Below are 18,380 nucleotides of genomic sequence, written 5' to 3'. Positions count from 1 at the left end.
GCCCATAAATCACTCTCCAGTGACTGGCATGTTTAAGTGTTAGCAGGAAAATTATACAGTACTGGAGTAGTCCCAAACTTGAGAGAATTAATTTATCTACCAAGCTAGAGAGCAAAAATTTATCCTGTAAGAAGTGTGCCTATACAGATGGAAGGATTGGGATACATTTATAGGTGGTTGTTTTCATCTGACAGAACTTGGCCAGTGCTGGAGAGGGACTCCTTTAAGTGGCGACACTAGTATGACTGGGCAGTGGAGCTGCCTCGTTATACAGACATCCCTTAATTCCCTCCCTGTCCCATGACAGGAAGGTGATGAGCTGCAGGACTTCTTTGACTTGCAGTCTACTGAGTTCATGTTCAGATTAGCCTGGGATAGCAACAACAACAATAACAACAACAGCAACTACTACTACTACTACTACTAATACTAATACTACTACTACTGCTACTGCTACTGCTACTACTACTACTACTACTATGACTACTACTACTATGACTACTACTACTACTACTACTACTGATAATAATAATAATAATAACCCGGGCTCCTATGCTCCTCATGGGGCAACATAGGATTGGATTATGAATGAATGAATAATAATAATAATAGAATTGGGCTTCTCTCACAACTTGACTGTTAAGTCATAGTTGCATGAAATTCAATGAGCCATTGTTATGAAGTAGGAATACTCCTTTATGAATAAAGTTTAATCTCTAGTATGACTACATTTGGACCATCGGCTAAGCTGAATAAGGGTTACAGCCTTACATATATTTGTCAGGTGAAAACGAACTGACTGTAGGTGTTGCAGTGGCAGTGACAGAGTTACTTGGGATAGTTGTTGAAGCGTTTGATGTCTAGGATATCTCTTGGCTGAAGGACATCGTTTGTTGTCACTAAGATTGAAATATGAAAGGATTAACCATGATATATATAAGGATTAACCACTTGTCTCCTGATGAAATATTTTGTCTTTAATTATTTCCGCTAATAACCCAGTTTATTCAGCTGTGGAGAGATTTTTCAGTCTGGAGGAGTAGATATAGCCATAACAAACTCCTTCACTGCTGTAGATATGTTCTAAATTAAATAAAATAATTTGGAGATAGGAAGCATAAAACAAGAAATGCGATATTGGATCAGAGGTGGTAAGGGGAAAGCATGGGAGGTTATGGAAGGAAAGAGGAAAATTGAAAAGAAGAGGCTGAGAATAATAGGTGGTTTATTGAACTGGTGGAAGAAAATTGAAAAGAAGAGCTGAGGGAAAAGGATAGAAGTAATCCTGTCAATCCACTTTTTCTTTTCTCCTGCTTCCAGATGATTATATTTAGCTGTGGGGAGAGCTCGTGTAGTAAAGAGGCTAAATGAAGGCAATATTTAACCTCTTCATTGTAAATAGTTTCCCCAAAGCTGAATATACTTGTCTGGAGATAGTAAGATAAAATATAAAACATGTTATCAGACTGAAGGAGTTAAAGGAGAGAACAGTGGAGACAAAAACCTACCGAGTTACCATATGTATAAAGGTCTTGTATAGTTTCTATAGATGCTTTATTAATTTGTTAGCCAGATTGTTGCCAGTGAGGGAAGGAGTGTATTTTTTACACTTAACAGTTTTATATTATACATACTACAGAATGTATAAAAATATAATGCATTAACATGATTAATGACAGGGTGGTCTATATATTATGCATCTCAATTGTCATGTTGTGGGACAGCTTGGTCGTTGTTGCCAGTGTCTACCCTGCATCCTTTTCTTTCCCATAACTCTTTTCATGCATTATTATGTCTGCTTTTCTACATCCATTGATTACGTGGATGATCAATACTTCAGTGAAGTCGCCAAAATGTGTCTGTTTCCCAGAAAAGCAGACTGAATCATCTCTGCAGCCTATAAGATTGAAGGGTGCTCTGTATGGACCAGCCCTGCCATCGTTTTATAGTGATGAATATAGAACCCGTTCTTAAGTACTGCTGTATAGTATGAATGTGGTGGTGCCATAGGTTATAATAAATTTTATAGTGTATCATATACACAACTGTCCACACATCTTGTTAAATCTCATAGGAATTTCCTGAATGTTCTCATTGGTATGCAGTATTGTTTTTTAGTGTAACATTGTATATTTCAGTCAAGCATGGATTTTCAGCAAAAGCTTTACTAGTTAATATTGGATCATACCCTGAGTGGGTTTGTGGACTTCATTACACCTCGTCTTCAGTCATTTATTTTGCCTGTTGAACCCTGATATTCTCATGTATGTTGTTGATGCAAACTGTGTCAATGCTGTACTGTATTAAATTCTCTCATCATCATAATCATTACCCAGACCTCCCCTCCCAATGCAGGGTGGGTTGACGTAAGGTTCAGAGTCAGGGAGAACCTGTTAGAATGAGACTAACCAAAATTTGCCGGATTGAAGTGGGCCACACCTCCATTCTATCACCATTCAAGTCCCTGGAATCCTGACTTCATCCAAAGAAGGTGCTATGAAGTTTCCTACCCCACCCAGAATATAGACCATTATCTTTCTGTATTTTTATTGACTGCATATTTTAACAGCATTATGTAATAAATAAGAATTTGTGATTTCCAGCACAAGAATCTGTCCCAGTCTGAACACGTCCCACAGACACCAGTTTGTATACATCTTCTCTATCTGTCTATACGTCATCTTTGTCTGTCTGTATTCATGCACTCGGTTTATTGTTTTTGTGAAGATATGATACAGATATGCTAACACTAACCCCTTCAATCTGATGATGTATTTCACAGTATTACCCTTGTTGCTTCCAACTGATTTTTTTCAGGTTAGGAAAGAGTTCTCACATTGAAGGGGTTAATGAAGACTCGTATTGAAGGTGCTAATGAAGGCTGTCTCCAGTCCCACAAATTTTACTTTTTTCCCAAGCTGAATAAAACCATCTGAAGATGGCTAGAACATACTATAAATGACATCATTGTATTGAAGAGTTAGGACTGTGTTCGTATCAGATGCTTGCTGGTGTGGGCTGGAGTTCTGTGTCACCAAAACTCATACAGGTGGCCAAACTGAATATTTAAAGGTGTGGCCAAGAACTTCTGTGAGAGTTCTGTATCACTGAAGCCCATACAAGTGGCTGCATTGGATATGGATGGGTGTGAGCGAGAACTTTTGTGGGCTTCAGTGATGCAGAATTCCCTCCCATAACTGCCCATGCCAGCAAGAATTTAGTATGGCCTGCACCTCACAGCTTTATTGTAAGTGGGATAGGAGGCTCCATAGCACCTCTTCCCCATGTTATTTATTTTGCATTCTGTATGTTAACTTTCAATTGTTTTCTGTTTATATAGTTTTATCCTCCTGAATCTAGGTGAAATCCATTATATGGATATTTATCTTAAACTGTATTTTCTACCACCAGACAGTTTTAATCAAGTTAGGAAGGACCTAAAGCAATGAAGGGTTAATGAAGGCATTGTTGAACCCCATCAGTTTGTAAAATCTGTTCTTTGTAAATAAAGTTGTGCTGAGATACTGAGAGTACAGTGAGAAGTACAGATGTTATTGGATTGAAGGGGTTAAAAGAGTTACCGGTATGCATGCATGTATGCACAGTTTCTGCCAGCCATGTAAAAATTATGACATGTAAGGAAGGTAAAAATCACCAACAGTATGTGCCAAAGAGTTGATTACACCATTTCAGTCAAGTTGATGCCCATTCAAGTTTATTCTTGCTGTTACCACATGGTTTTATCTAGAGGTGGGGTTTTCAGACATATTTACAATTGATTCCCAGTAATTTCTTAGATTTGTTTTTGCAGGAAGAGCTATAGACACGGGAGGATTCTGCACTGTAATCTTCTGGATCTTCCTGCAGAAAACAGTCATAAGTTACAATAATATTCCACTCATAACTAAAACTTTTAATTGTAAATATGTTCAAGAATCCCACAGATAATTGTGGTAGGCATTTTGCATACTGTCCATTTGTCTTGTATATTTTTTTCATTAGTGCTGGAGAGGGATGCCTTCAGGTGGTAGCTCTGATGTACTTAGGTCACTCAGCTGCTGGGTTACACAAATGTCCCTCAGTCACTTCCCTATCCCCCAAGAGGAGGATAGTGACCTGGTGGAGAGCACCTTAAGCCTGCAATCCACTGGGCTCATATTACAGAACCTGGGGCAACCACTACTACAGCAAGCACTCGCATTACGTGCGATCACACAACGCGATTCTCACATGACACGAGAGGTGCCATTTGATTTCCCAGAAATGTCTATCTATCTATTGCCAGACGCCTTAATCCCGGAAGGGGTGGCCATTTGACTTTGAGTTATTTGTTTTACAGGGAGGGGCACTAACCCTCCACCAACCCACTTGTTGACATGTAGGGAGCACGTATGGTTTGGTTATATGGTTACCACTCAGCGTTGTAAATGGTTTCTTGACTTACAGGAAACCATTTGGCTTGTCACTCAATGTAAAGCCACCTGTAAAGGAAAGAAAAGCAATAAGAAGTGACAGGAAAGATGGGAGAAATAGAAAGAGAGGAGGGCAGGCACAGAAAAAGATTGATAAAGGCTAAGGAAGAAATAGGCAGCACTACATCAAGTGAGTGGATGTTGGTCGCCACCACCTACCACCAGAATTGTCACAATGCAGAAGAAAGTAGATGTAATGTGGTCGGAGGAGCTGCTCATTTTTTACAGCACCTGACTGCAGTGACGATGGACATAACGCAGCAGGAGGCCCCATTTTATGTTTCATAGTCATACTGTGCAGCCAGTTATACACAGAACGTGGTGTGAGACAAAAAATTATGGTTGGAATTCACACAACATGGCAAGTGATGGACAGAGAGCAGATTGCATCAGCCTGTGACATATTGCTATCGCGTGTCTGTGAGGAGTGTTGTCACGGTCCACTGAGAATTCCTGCCCCAGCTGAGCCTACCCCCTCCCCACACTCTGGCTTCACAATGTGCTCTGTGTGAGCTTTGCTTTTCTTTTCTTTTTGGCCACCTGACCCAGCCTGACCAGAGGAAGATGCTGTGTCCGATGTTTCTGTTGACTTTGAGGGGTTTGTGCAGGAAGCAGAAGAGTGGCAACAGAGGAATCAGGACGTACAGGACTCATCTTCTTCCTCAGAAGAGGACTCTACAGACTAGCATGGGAGGACAACCGTGCTGGGGACCAGTAGGAGTCCTGCCCTGCCTTGGAACCCCCCTCCACCTCCCCCCAGCAAGCCCACAACCTCTTCCATTCAAGGTGAGGAATACCCCAGTGTATGTAATGAAGTCTTTATTAGGTAGGAAAATGTCCTGGAAAAAATAACTGAAAATTGTCCGAAAGTTTGAACTTGAGGGTGGCTCAGAGACCATGAGACCCTTTAACATGTAAACATATGGCTCTGTAACACAATTCCCATAAAGCAGGAGCTTCAGGGTACAATATTCTTGCATTATGCGAGCACCCGCTGTATTACTACTACCATTATTATTACAACTTTACTACTACTACCACCCCATAAATACGAGGACATCTCGTCCGTATCATTCATGGTACCTCCAGTCAGTTTCGTGAGCTGAGTAGAGTGTTTAAACTTGATGGGTTAGACACAATCTTCATTTATCCGTTCAGTATTGTGGCACTTTTGTATGCTGAAAAGAATTGTCTGGAAATAGCAAGAACAAAATAGTATTACATTTTTGGACTGCAGGGGTTAACATCACCATAGATTGCATAGATTAACATGAAAGGAAGTATCAAAGACCTAATTATATGCAGAAATAAACTGGTAAGGAAGAGGTGCTGGGGAGCCTCCTTCATGGATGAGAATATGGCATAGGGAGTGTGTCATAGCTTCTCTAGGTGACTGAATTGTGTGGTGCTGGAGAGGGGTGCCTTCATGTGTTGGCACCAGTATGGTCAGTTCACATGTCTGGTTATACAAACACTCCTTGACTACTTTCCTACCCCGAAAAGAAGGATGGTGGACTGCAGGAAAAGGACAGCCTGCATTTCACCAAAACCACATTTCAGATGAACCCAGGTCTGCATCTTTTGCTGGTATGACTACTACCTGTGTAATGAAGAGCAAAACAAGAGGATGAGAGTTGCTTTGAATCTGTGACCTGTTATTGAAACTTGTGTCAAAGTCTGTGTGACTGGAGAATTCAACATCTAATTAGTGATTTATTATGCATTATTGTTTTTTTTTTTTTTTTAATTTACTCTTCTCTGTTACATATGTGTATTTCCAGTATCATCATAGCTTATATCAGTAACAGAAGAGAGGATAAAAAGATGTAATAGGCAAAATGAATCACTGGAGGAAGAATCTGCAAAGGAACCAGAGATGTGGCTTAATTTTTACAGGTGAACTTCATGCTGTAAATACTTGTACATACTATAGAGAAGCGGATGCTGTCCACAGCCTATGGATTATGAAATGTATTTATGCTTAACCTGCATGGAATGTTTTTAATAACAGCTTCTGTTGTGCCAAGAACTTGCAAGAATACAGAGAGCAGTCTTCCTGTTTACCATGGTGTTTATCTGTTTCCGGTGATATGGCTTAGTCTAGCAGATACTGTATACTCTTTCACTTTAACTTGGCCTAAAATTGCCATCTCTTTATCTTGAATTCTTAGTTGCAACAGCAGACCAGCAATAGAATATGGTGCTAGTCGTGAAATGTTATGGAAAGGATGTAGAGCTGCTAGATTGCCTTTTTCCACTATTTAGCTATGAGCTACAGTATATAAAATGCAAAAGAACAAAATCTGGGCCAAGTTTTGATGAAAAAACTGTAATGTAGTTTCAAGCAAGGAAATTACCTAAGATGAATATAAAGATTCAGGGTCAAAACCAGATAGCTAAGCATAAAGTGTACTTCATAATCATAGTGTTGGGCTTCACACTAACATGCCAAACATTTTAGGTCATCAGATAAGTTACATATCATGAAGCACCTCTTACCTCTCTCGCCATTATATGACCTTTTGACAATCACGTGTCTGCATAACTGCTTCAACCTAAGCCATCAGATTGCCCTCACTGTGTGTCTTTTATAAGTTACAAGCAGAGGACCTACTGTTCAGAAAAATATTATTTTGTAATTACCTTTATCACTGTATAAGTAGATGTAGTACAATTAAACTTAGTTTTTACACTAGAGTAGATGCACAGAAGGTTCTGTACTGTATATTGAGAAGTTTTATTATGTCTGCTCATATTAGTGACACTTTCTGTACTGTACAGAGCTTTTACTGTTGCATTACACAAATTACATGTAAAGTATGTTTAGTTTATTGTGTTAACCTGTTCATTGTACAGTACAGTATATGATGATTTGACTTTACTTTTTGTGGAAATTTCAACACACTGCAAATTAGTACGGTGTAGATGTGTACATTACTAAAATTTGCTACCATAGTAGACCATCTGCATGCAGCTACTTGCAATAAATTGATCAGTGGCTAATCTAGAATACCCCAATAGCATGCTAGTTAGGAGGGTCAGTCAGCACTGCATCCCCATATACTGATTTAATTTAACTCTTCACAGCATCAAATTATGTACTGTACTTTTAACTCTATTCCTGCTGCCTTCAGGTAATTTTATTTAGCTCTGGGGAGACATCTTGCAGTGAAGGGGTTTGAAAACCTCCATTAAACTCCAGCAGTATGAAAGATCATGCCAAATCTGAATAAAATTGGGAGGTAGCAAGATACAGTTATTTATATATATATATATATATATATATATATATATATATATATATATATATATATATATATCATCATAGGGAAGGATGTAATTATTTGTAGGATGGAGCTTATGGAAGTGCATATTTACCATACTTTTTATTTAGTACACCAGTGCCCATTATACTGTATATTGGTACTATTATTTCATTGCACTTCACTATTATTACAGTACTGTATTACAAAAATGCCTTCATATGTATAATTGGGGAAAAGGTTCACCCAGTACTGTATTTCACCTCCACTTTTCACAGTCCTCTGCTGGCTAATATTCTTGAGCTGAAAGAGGCTATGTGTATTTCTCTACCCATAAATGATTCTCTTTCAAATAATGTGTCTAGGGGAAATGTGATGACAGGCCTTAGGTGTGAAGTAGACACAGTGGAATTGTAAGCAAACTTTTTTCCTTGACTGTACTTTAGTTAGTAGGAGCTTGTGTATGCTAGTCAACACTGCACAATGACCCAGAGTATTTATTTCTTCTATTGCATAAAAAAATAGTGCTTTTCTTATATTAAATTGTGCTTTGCCACATGTATTCAGCCATGAACTCACTTAGTATTTATTGTCTTTTACCTTAAAAAAATACTGGTAGTGATTTTTGTATGTTAAATTTTGCTTTACCCTGTGTATTCAGCCATGAACAACTTCAAGTTAAGTTCATTTCCAAGTTTGAACCAGTACAACGAGGATTAGCTGTCTGATGCTATCAAGGATCACCAGCAATTATGCATTGAAAACCATGTAACTGCACTAACATGCAATTTTTTATTAGTGCTGCCAAGCCTGTAGGAAGGCTCAATACTATCAGTGAATTATAAAACAATGAAGATAGCAAACTTTACTAAGTAAATTTAATATATTATTATAGATTCAATTCCTCTACAGAAAACAGTATTGCAGGTCTGCTTAGACTCCCTGGTGGACTTAAAATTTACAAAGCAAGTTGCCAGACTGTCTTGCATTTATTTATGTATTACCATATCCACACATACCATTCATTGATATACAGTTTGAGTATCACCATACTGAACAGTATGTTGGTTTGGCTATAAAATGAGGACTACCTTAAGACTAAGACTGCATATTTGGAGATTGAAATAATGTAGATCAGGAAACTGGTCAAATTACTGAAGAGCCATCAAAATTTAGTTTTAGAAATAAGTGAATTGCGTAGATATAAGTCTAAGAGAAGTTTAAGTGGGATGGCTACTACTTTTATGTAGCCAGGAAGAAACCCTCAGTATTGGTAAATATCTGCAGTATACACTCTCTTAAAACAGTTTCAAAACCATTAGATTCAAAAGGTGGACCCTAAAATACGTTTGAAAACTTCGCAGATACTGGTAAATCTCGAGTGGACGAGAGGCTCATTTACCCTTTACTGAATCACTGCCATTTTTGCATTACTGTACTGTATAGTTGTCAGACATAGTATTACTACACTACCATCTTGGCTCTTGGAGTTTCGGGCTGAAGCTTAACAGTACCAGTATTGAATGACCGATTTTTTTTTTTTCCCCTCAATTACTAGCCTGCCATAAAACTGACCTGCCTTATTGAAAACAAATAATGAACCACATTTTACTTGCTGTTTCCTGCACATAATCAAAAAGAAAGTAGAAAAGGAAGGCTTAACAGTATGTAACAAAAACTGTTCCATATGATGACACTCAAAGGTATGAGAAGTGTGATAAAATTTAGGATAATCACAGAGAACTGAACATAAAAACAACTCTGAAGCACACCAATGTTTCCTTCTTTTTTCTTCAAAATTTTATGTTGCTCTGAGGGTAACAAATCATCTGTATCATAACATTCCATTAAAATGTGATAACTTGCTATGTCATCTTTTATTTAACCACAAACACAGAGGCGAATTGTTTGTGGCCACCCCCCACGTGACTAAGGCATCTGGCTACAGACCACCCCTTATTGGTGTCTGGCTAGAGAGAGAGAGAATATATAATGTCAATCTTCTGTTCACAATGGCTAGGTGCATTAAGCAATTGAGCAGGTACAACGGGGAGGGGGGGGGGGATTATTTGGCCAAGATGAAAGGCTCGAACACGTAATGAGAACATAGTTTAGATAAGGAAACACAACTGGATGAAGCTGTGGAGAAAGACAGTGAGAGAACTTCTAGACAATTAGCAAGATACAGATCAGAATGAAAAAAATAACAATAACATGCAAGAGGTGGAAGATAGTATTTCAGTGATTGTGCACTTATGAAGTGATAGCTGCCTTGAAGATTGAGTTAACAAAAGCACCTACCAGTTGTGGATGGACGTGTAACAAACTGTTGAACTGCAGTATGGTGTCAAGATGGTGATGCCCACTGAATCAGCTTTCAACCATCTTATTAAACTACCCAGGAGTTTTAAACAGTGATGGGAGGAGAATTGAGGAAAGGGTCCAATATTTCTTAATTCAAAATGCTTCACAAGGTTTAGTGACCATTAACACCAACTATAGGAATTGCTACCTAAACTATGTATACTAGGAAAATCTTTATTTAAGTATAAAATGCATCACATATAGCCAGCATTCTTAAATACGCTAGGCAAAATATGAGTATCGGAACCAGAAATACAAAGTAAATGCTACATGCAAAATGCCAGTTTACAAATTCCCTTAACACAGTACATATATTGCTATTTAATATCTCTTACAGTCAGGAAGCCTAAAACTGATATGTACTGTTTATTATAAATTTCTGAATACTATAAAGCTCTGTTACTACCAGTTGGATTTCACCTACAGCTTAATACACAAGTTTGCTAAGCACTGATAATTATATAACTTCTCCAAAATACATACACACTATCTTTTTCATGCCCGTTAAACAATAAGGTCCTGAAATGGATTATCAAAAATCTGGATTTCCTAAGTCATTCAGTTTACTAAAGAAACAAGGCCTGATGTAAATCTTCATTAATTTCAGTCAAAATATCACTGAATAACATTCACCATACTTGCACAGTAACAGTAATGTTTGGCATATTTTATTACAAGAATATTCTGGATATCTTACAAATTAAATTCTACAGTGGTACTGCGTGATATAGTACCATACATAAATCATTTGACTTTACTACTTTCATGCTTGAATACTTTCTTCTTTATGGGGTGGGTCTTTGTGCTATGCACTGGTGTAGTGCATTAGCCCCATTGCCCCAATACAGTTTCTCAGATGCCTGGTGGTCAAGTGAGTTATGGGGCCCCAGCTACCTATGACCCATGGTCTATTTCCATGGGGTAGCTGCTTGCATTAAACTGCTCAGGGAAAGGGAACTGGTCACTCAGTTTAAATATCTGAACTAAGTGGCCTCATCCCAGGCCCCTAACATCTCAATGGTGCAATAATGGATTGGATAATGGCTGAATGGATGAGCGCCTTCAATTATGTTCTCTTTTATTACTGCTGCTAACACCAGGCAATTTTTCTAAGCTTCAGATACTTTCAAAGTCAGTTTAAATATATCCTTCATTAAATCCTCCACTATCAGATGGTTTCCCAAAAATGAATAAAATCCCCTGGAAGTAGCAAGAATAAAAACAATATCATCTGACTAAGGATCAAGATGTGAATTTTACATGTAAATCACATGAACACAACTCGTTTCCAACCATTCTGACTGATGGTACCAAATGAAATTAAAAGTGTCAGACAGTAATATTTCACCAACTACCATCTTCAATACTAAGCATAAATATAGTGAGCTCATATCAACTTTGCAATAAATGATGAGATGCGACAGAATATTAAAACTAATACAAAATTTGCCCATTATAATATAAGTCACCTTCTACATTCCTAAGCCTAGTTACTTTTCATGCATTTAATTGTATCATGACAGATACTGGAAGGTGTTTGTGTCCAGAACCAGTACTCCATTTTTATATTCATAAACAGCACCACAGATTTACCTATTACATCTACTGACCTTACTATACAGATATAACCTGTACTTCCTTTAGAATCAAAGTAATGGTAAACTATGCTAATTCAGGACAATACTGCCTGTTGTTAGAGCTAATAAATATCTAAGGCTAAGCTACTACTGTTGTATAACCTAAGAACATTCAAGGTGACTTTATGAGAACTATTTTAAAGAACATGCAATGACATTCAGGACTTACACCAGTTAATTCAAAATATTCTTTAGGTATCTGAGGCTTACAGATATATTCATTGCTAACGAAGACCACAATAATGACAATACAAAAATTAATGGATAATTTCAGTATGATCCAGCTCATTTTCAAACCATCCTGCTTCAGATTTCATCACCATCACTGACACCTTGTTCCCTCCTGGGAACCCCTAAAACAGATGATGGTCATGGCAAGCTTCTTAACATTAACATGCTTCTCACTCACTCAACCTTAATAATAATAATAATATAAACAAAACGGGGAAGTGAGAACAATCAGACTGGCTCTTCAGTATTTCAAAAGCATGCCTGCTGATGCCATCTTGTCCATTCCTCACGCGTCTACCTTATAGCTGACGCACGCCTCCACCTTGTGAATGGAGGTGGAGAAAGACTTGAGACGCACCTCCTCAGAGTTGGCAATAAAACAGGGTGCTGATTCGGCCCACTTGTCTGGCACATCCGCATTCTGGTGTGTATATACCAGCAAATCAAATGAGCCTGGGGGAAAAGAAAATAAGTCATTACTCAAACTGTCACAGCCAATGCTGAATCCACAATCAAATCAACATTATCCCGATCCTTATATGCACCCCTTTATTCCATCCAAAATTAATACAGTAGTCCTTCCCATTTCAGAGTAGAATAACTTAATAATGGCAGAGCTAGAATGTTTGAACACTGACATATACATACAGAATAATACAAGTGACAATAGAACATTTCTGAATTTCAGTAGCATATAAACAAAACAGAGCCACAGTGAACAAGACTATGGAGAACCTTGGTATTTTCTTTTTACTATCATATATAAACTAACCCAGCAATTACAAAGAATGCAAAGTATATGTTATGCAACTAGAACCTGCAGACACTTGGGCAGACTGACCTTTTACTTTCTTTTTTATCTGATAGTAGTGAGGCATGTGTAAGGGTCAATGGGCATCTAAGTGAATGGCTCACAATCAGTGTGGGCATGCAACAAGGTTGTGTGATGTCCCCATGGTTGCTCGATATATATATATACAGTATATATATATATATATATATATATATATATATATATATATATAGGATGGGGCGATGAGAGAAATAAAAATGCGAGTATTGGAGCGAGGGATGGTGTTGGTAATGAATGGTGATGGATGGAATATCTTAAATTTGTTGTATGCTGATGATGCAGTACTACCAGCAAATACCAGGCAAGAACTTGGTAGACTAGTGCAGAGTTTTGCTGATGTCTGCGAGTGTCATTCCTTGAGAGTAAATGTAGAAAAAAGTAAAGTGATGGTTATCAAGAGAGAAAGTGACTCCCAGTGTGATGTTTCAGTGAAAGGAGAATGGAATTGGCGAGAGAGTTCAAATACCTGGGTACAGTGATAGAAGAGAGGAAAATGTTAAAAAGAAGTGAAAAGTAGAGTGACAGAAGGAAAGAATGTGGCTGCAGCAATGAAGGCCTTGATAAGAAACAGAGACTTGAGTGTTGCAGCTGCACAAGGCTTACATGAAGAAGTGTTAGTTCCAACTTTAATGGATGCAAGACTATGGTGTGGCACGAAAATGAAATGAGAAAAAGCAATGGAGATGGGACTGCTGAGGAATGTATGTGGAGTACAGAGAGTGGATGGGATACAAAATGTGATTCGTGAAAGATGCGGAGTGAGGAAGTCCATGGACACTAGAATCAGAGTGTACTGAGATGGTATGGTCATGTGGAGAGAATGGATAACGACAGATTTGTGAAAAAGGTATATCTGAGCAAATCTGAAAGAGGGAGGAGGCCAGATAGGCCAAGGAGAAGGTGGAGGAAGAGAGGTTTGGGAGTCGGTGAGGCTAGGGAACTGACAAGAGATTGAGCTGGCTTGATGAATATGGTGAGAAGTGCATGATCAGAGATTTGGCACTCCATTTTAAAGTGACAGCGCCTGGTCTGACTCTATTGGATACGTTTATGTGAAGCTACAGAGTGTGGTGAATGCTTTTGGCATATCAGATAGAGCCACGATTCCAGGGGATTGAATGATGAGTGAATGGAAGCGTGGCCCATTGGACTGGGCAAATCTAGGCTGTCTGGACACTGCTACTCCTCACCCTGCCCTAGGGTGGGAAAGGAGGTCCAGATGATGATGATGAATGATATACGGTATATATACATATATAATATATACATATATATAGCTACCCACATATATACAGTGTACACACACACACACACACATATATATATATATATATATAGATAGATAGATAGATAGATACTATATATATATATATATATATATATATATATATATATCACACAGGTTCTGCATGGAGACCTCTGGGATGGTGGATTGACTAGGGAAATTGCTCAAGACTGTGTGAATGGAGTGAATAAACCTATTATGGTCCAAGGGCCTCCCATGCAAATGAAAACTTACAGACACAGTCTAGGAGTGGCAGGAATGTGACGCAGGCAGTGATCTGCCGGATGACATCTCTCATTTCCTTCTGGATTATCTTTAAGTCCTTAGACCCAACTTTACCTCTGGAAGAGTAATAATAATAAGTATATCTCTGAAATGAGATGCCTTACAATAACTCCAGTAATATGAAAATAGGTATGGAATACAGAATACATATACAATCATCATCATCATTAGTCCAACCTGTTTTCTCTGTCAATATCTCACAAACACACTCATGTAACCTTCATTGTACAAGTCCACAACAATTCTTAAAAATTCAGTAATTGCTGCTGTTTAATGTTAAGTGCTGAGTATCAGTAATACTGTCAAAATGTGTATTAGAATGCATCTGCCATTTTAATCATGATAAAAATGCATTTTAATGAAAGAGGGACCAACATGAAATAAGTTTTTCTCATGACCATACAGCAGTTTAAAGGTCTCACAACACATAGCAAGGAGGTACCATTAATGAAGTTGTCAGATTAATGTTGCTACTCTAAAACTGTGAGGAATTCATAGCAAGGAAAGGCTCTTGAAAGGAAGACTCACTCTTGAGATGATAATGGACCAAGGCTGGGCTCATGTTGGATGTTGAAGTCCCATCGCTCGAGGACCTCCTTGGTATCAACATTAGTTACCACCAGCACTAGCCGTTGCACCTCACCCGCCTCAAGCCAGTCTGAAGCAGGAAGAAAGACCATTAACAGAAACTATATGTCGAATGTACGCTGAGGTTTGGCTATGTCGGGAGGGAAACGAGAACTGCAAACCAACTATGAGAATGTGAACTATGTGAAGATATGGGCAGGACAGGTATAAAAATGTCAGTGGTGCGAGTCTAAGGAGGGCAGCCTGATGGCAGAGAACAAGGTGACATGGATGTGATTTATCTGTGGTCACTCCCTCTGGGATTAAGGGATTGGGCAATAACATAGATAGACAGACGGGCTTATAAAATGCCCCTGGCAACCCCTCCCTTTTCCAGTAATATGCAATTCTATGTCAAGTCCTCACATTTTATGATTTAGGGTATACATTATTTTCAGCATGACTGGTGCAGTGTTTATTTTAGTTCTGGTCCACCGGCATTTCAAATATTTTTTCTGAACTAATTTATTACCTCCAACATTCCTTCCTTTTTATTACTTTACCTCCAATCTCTCGAATAAAATAGTAGCAGCTAATTCCAACAGGACTACTGACCTTTCTATAATCCTCTCCCTTAAATACAAGATCAGCTCACCCTTGATCTGTTTGAGTATGCTGTTGAGGTAGTCCTTGACCCCTTCATCAGTTGTGGTGAAGAGGGTGAGGCCATACTGCTGCTTGTAGGTAAATGACTCTGGCGGGTAGATCCCTCGCTGGTACAGGATGCTGTTGATCCCAAAGTCTATGCCATTAAAAAAAAAAGATAAATAAATAATAAGAATGAATAAATTTATCTATCTACTGCCAGATGGTATGGCCACAAACAAATCACCTCCATGTCATTCAGCCACCCCGCCATTTCACTCCCCAGCTCCTAGCTCATACCTGCCTCTCATATAGTTACCTCTCCACTTCATTCCTCCATCTCATCCTTGGCCTCCCCCTCCATCTCCCCCCCTCCACCTCACTCACATACACTCTCCTCATTAGTCTCTTGCTCTCCATCCTCTCTACATGGCCAAACCACCTCAATGTATTTCTCCAAATGCTTTCTATCACATCCACATCCACATCCACACCACAACACCCCTTCACTTCCTCATTTGTCAGTCTGTCTCTCCATATAACTCCACATGCTGCTCTCAATTAACTCATTTCCACTGCTCTCACTCTTGACTTGTGTCCTTCCAATGAGGTCCCAGCTTCACTTCCATACATTAAGGTTGGTAACACAATAATGTCATGCAGCAACTTTTTTACTTCCATGCTCACTTTCCAGTTCCTTATCACTGTTTTTAGAGAACCAGCGACCTTACTTCCTTGTTGAACCTTTTCAAGCACCTCATCCTACAAACTTCCATCCTTACCCATCAAACTACCCAAGTACGGTACTTACATGCACTCACATTTTCCATTTCCTCATCATCCAACCTCACTGTACATCCTGTGATGTCAATTCTCTCGAAGACCATAGCTTTACCCTTTCCCACATTCATCTTTGGATTCCATTTCTTACACACTATTTCAAACTCATTCACCAAACTGTACTTAAATAAATAACTATGGTAATAAGACTGAATAAAAACTATAGCTACACAAATACTCAATAACTGGTACTTAAATAACAATAAATAAATAAAAAGTAACTTACAACAGATTAGGAGAAATACACTGAGGTGGTTTGGACATGTGGAGAGAATGGAGAATGAAAGACTGACTAAGAGGGTGTATGTAGGTGAGGTGGAGGGAGGGAGAGGGAGGGGTAGACCGAGGATGAGGTGGAGGGATGGAGTTGAGAGGTATATGAGGGAGGGGGGGGTGAGTTGGGGGAGGGGAGTCAAATGGTGGGTGACAGAGTGACTTGGAGGCGTTTTGTCTGCGGCCACCCTTTGCGGGATTAGGGCGTCGGGCTATAGATAGATAGATAGATAGATAGAACTTACAACAAAGTACTTTATCTGCTATTCTCAGGCTGCTGGCAATACTTACCTGGTATACTCTCTGGGAGAAAAAAAACAAACAAAGTAGCTAATAATGTTAACATAGCCATAGATGATATTTAAAATTAATGTGCTGGAAATCAGTTTTAGCTGTGCCTTTCAGCCAAGAACTCATACTGGACAATGTTGTATTGTACATTTACATGCTGCGTGCAAATGTACCAAATGGTGTATACCACACTGAGAATCCACATACACCCTGATTTAAAAGTATCTAAACACTGGAAGTACTACACAGTTTGAAATATGACTGAAAAATGAAAAAAACTGTGTGTATGTATAATGGCTTCAGAGTGCTCCCTCCAAAATCAGACACACCAATCATTCTGAGGTGACAAGCTACTGTACATTCTCGAAAAGAGCACTGCCTAAACATCCACTCCAGAGTCAAGAACCACCACAGCTCCATCACCCACAGAAGAGGACAACTGAGTCAGCCAAGGAACAGCCAAAGTCCAACCTAGCAACCTCATTAACGAGAAAATTATGAAGGTGAGCTAAACAAAGGATGTGCCTGCATGCCTCATTAACAAGACAAAATTATAAAGGTGTTAAACACAGGATGTATGGTACCTACATGCCACTTCAATAGTTTCTTATAAAGAAACACAAAATTGAGAGGCAGGTCAGGTTACTGTCGTGCAACCCTTTATTATTAAAATATTTGGAAGACAAGCCTTCACTTGATGCATCAAAGGGGTGAATACATTCAAACTTTCTACGTATACACGACATTCAACTGTATACTGTACGGTACTCAATTACTGCCGCATATCCGCTGTTACAATATGATGCATACAAATTTCGGGCATATGCAATGATAATATGCCATACAGTACCTGTACACCTAACTTACTTAACAGCATAATGCATCGCGCGTATCATTTCTCATTTTATTTGAATCCAGTAATTAGTTTACAAGAAAAGTTTAAGTTCAAGTAATGTTCTTTTTAAAGCTAATATACTCCCATAACTAAGCTGCCACGCACAAATCACTCCACCAAACACTACAGGCATCCCTTGTGGCGTTACAGAGATATTCTACTTACAAAAAAACTCCGATACAAGTTGAGCAGAGCCTTTCAAAGTGATGGAGTTCTTGGTATCATGTTTGGTGCCCGCCATATTTACCCCGCGTGGCGCTGTCTCCTCTCTGATTGGACAAATCCTCCATCATTGCCACTTCACCGTACTAGTTTTATTTTCCACCATCTTGATATATCTTAATCCTTCGCCTTATTATTTACTGAGGTAAGTTCACTCTATTACATCGTACTACAATAAATAACAGTAGTTCAGATGATTTTGATGATAATTATAAAAAAATTTACTAATACAGAACTTCTTGGCATCTTTACCATTT

The 18,380-nt window shown here is 38.7% G+C and overlaps 1 protein-coding gene across 1 annotated transcript; it reads right to left on the bottom strand.

Annotated features, from left to right (window-relative positions):
• Nucleotides 1–11,935: 11,935 nt before the first annotated feature.
• Nucleotides 11,936–18,144, bottom strand: mad2 (mitotic arrest deficient 2). The gene is made up of 5 exons (XM_080276628.1): nucleotides 18,067–18,144; nucleotides 15,613–15,759; nucleotides 14,919–15,048; nucleotides 14,340–14,446; nucleotides 11,936–12,420 (listed from the first exon to the last, which is right to left on the bottom strand). The coding sequence occupies exons 1-5, from the start codon at nucleotides 18,140–18,142 to the stop codon at nucleotides 12,254–12,256; spliced, it is 627 nt and encodes a 208-aa protein (XP_080132754.1). The 5' UTR covers nucleotides 18,143–18,144; the 3' UTR covers nucleotides 11,936–12,253.
• Nucleotides 18,145–18,380: the final 236 nt, after the last annotated feature.

Source organism: Coenobita brevimanus, chromosome 65, assembly GCF_032717465.1.
Source record: "Coenobita brevimanus isolate Jiangsu-jjx chromosome 65, ASM3271746v2, whole genome shotgun sequence".
NCBI lineage: Eukaryota > Metazoa > Arthropoda > Malacostraca > Decapoda > Coenobitidae > Coenobita > Coenobita brevimanus.
This window is presented reverse-complemented; position numbering and strand designations above follow the sequence as displayed.

Coding starts and splice junctions, on each gene's coding strand:
- mad2 (XM_080276628.1), bottom strand. CDS start 18,142: ATGGCGGGCACCAAACATGATACCAAGAACTCCATCACTTTGAAAGGC. Junction 15,760..18,066: donor ACTTGTATCGGAGTTTTTTT/GTAAGTAGAATA, acceptor TTAATGGCATAG/ACTTTGGGATCAACAGCATC. Junction 15,049..15,612: donor CATACTCAAACAGATCAAGG/GTGAGCTGATCT, acceptor TTCCTGCTTCAG/ACTGGCTTGAGGCGGGTGAG.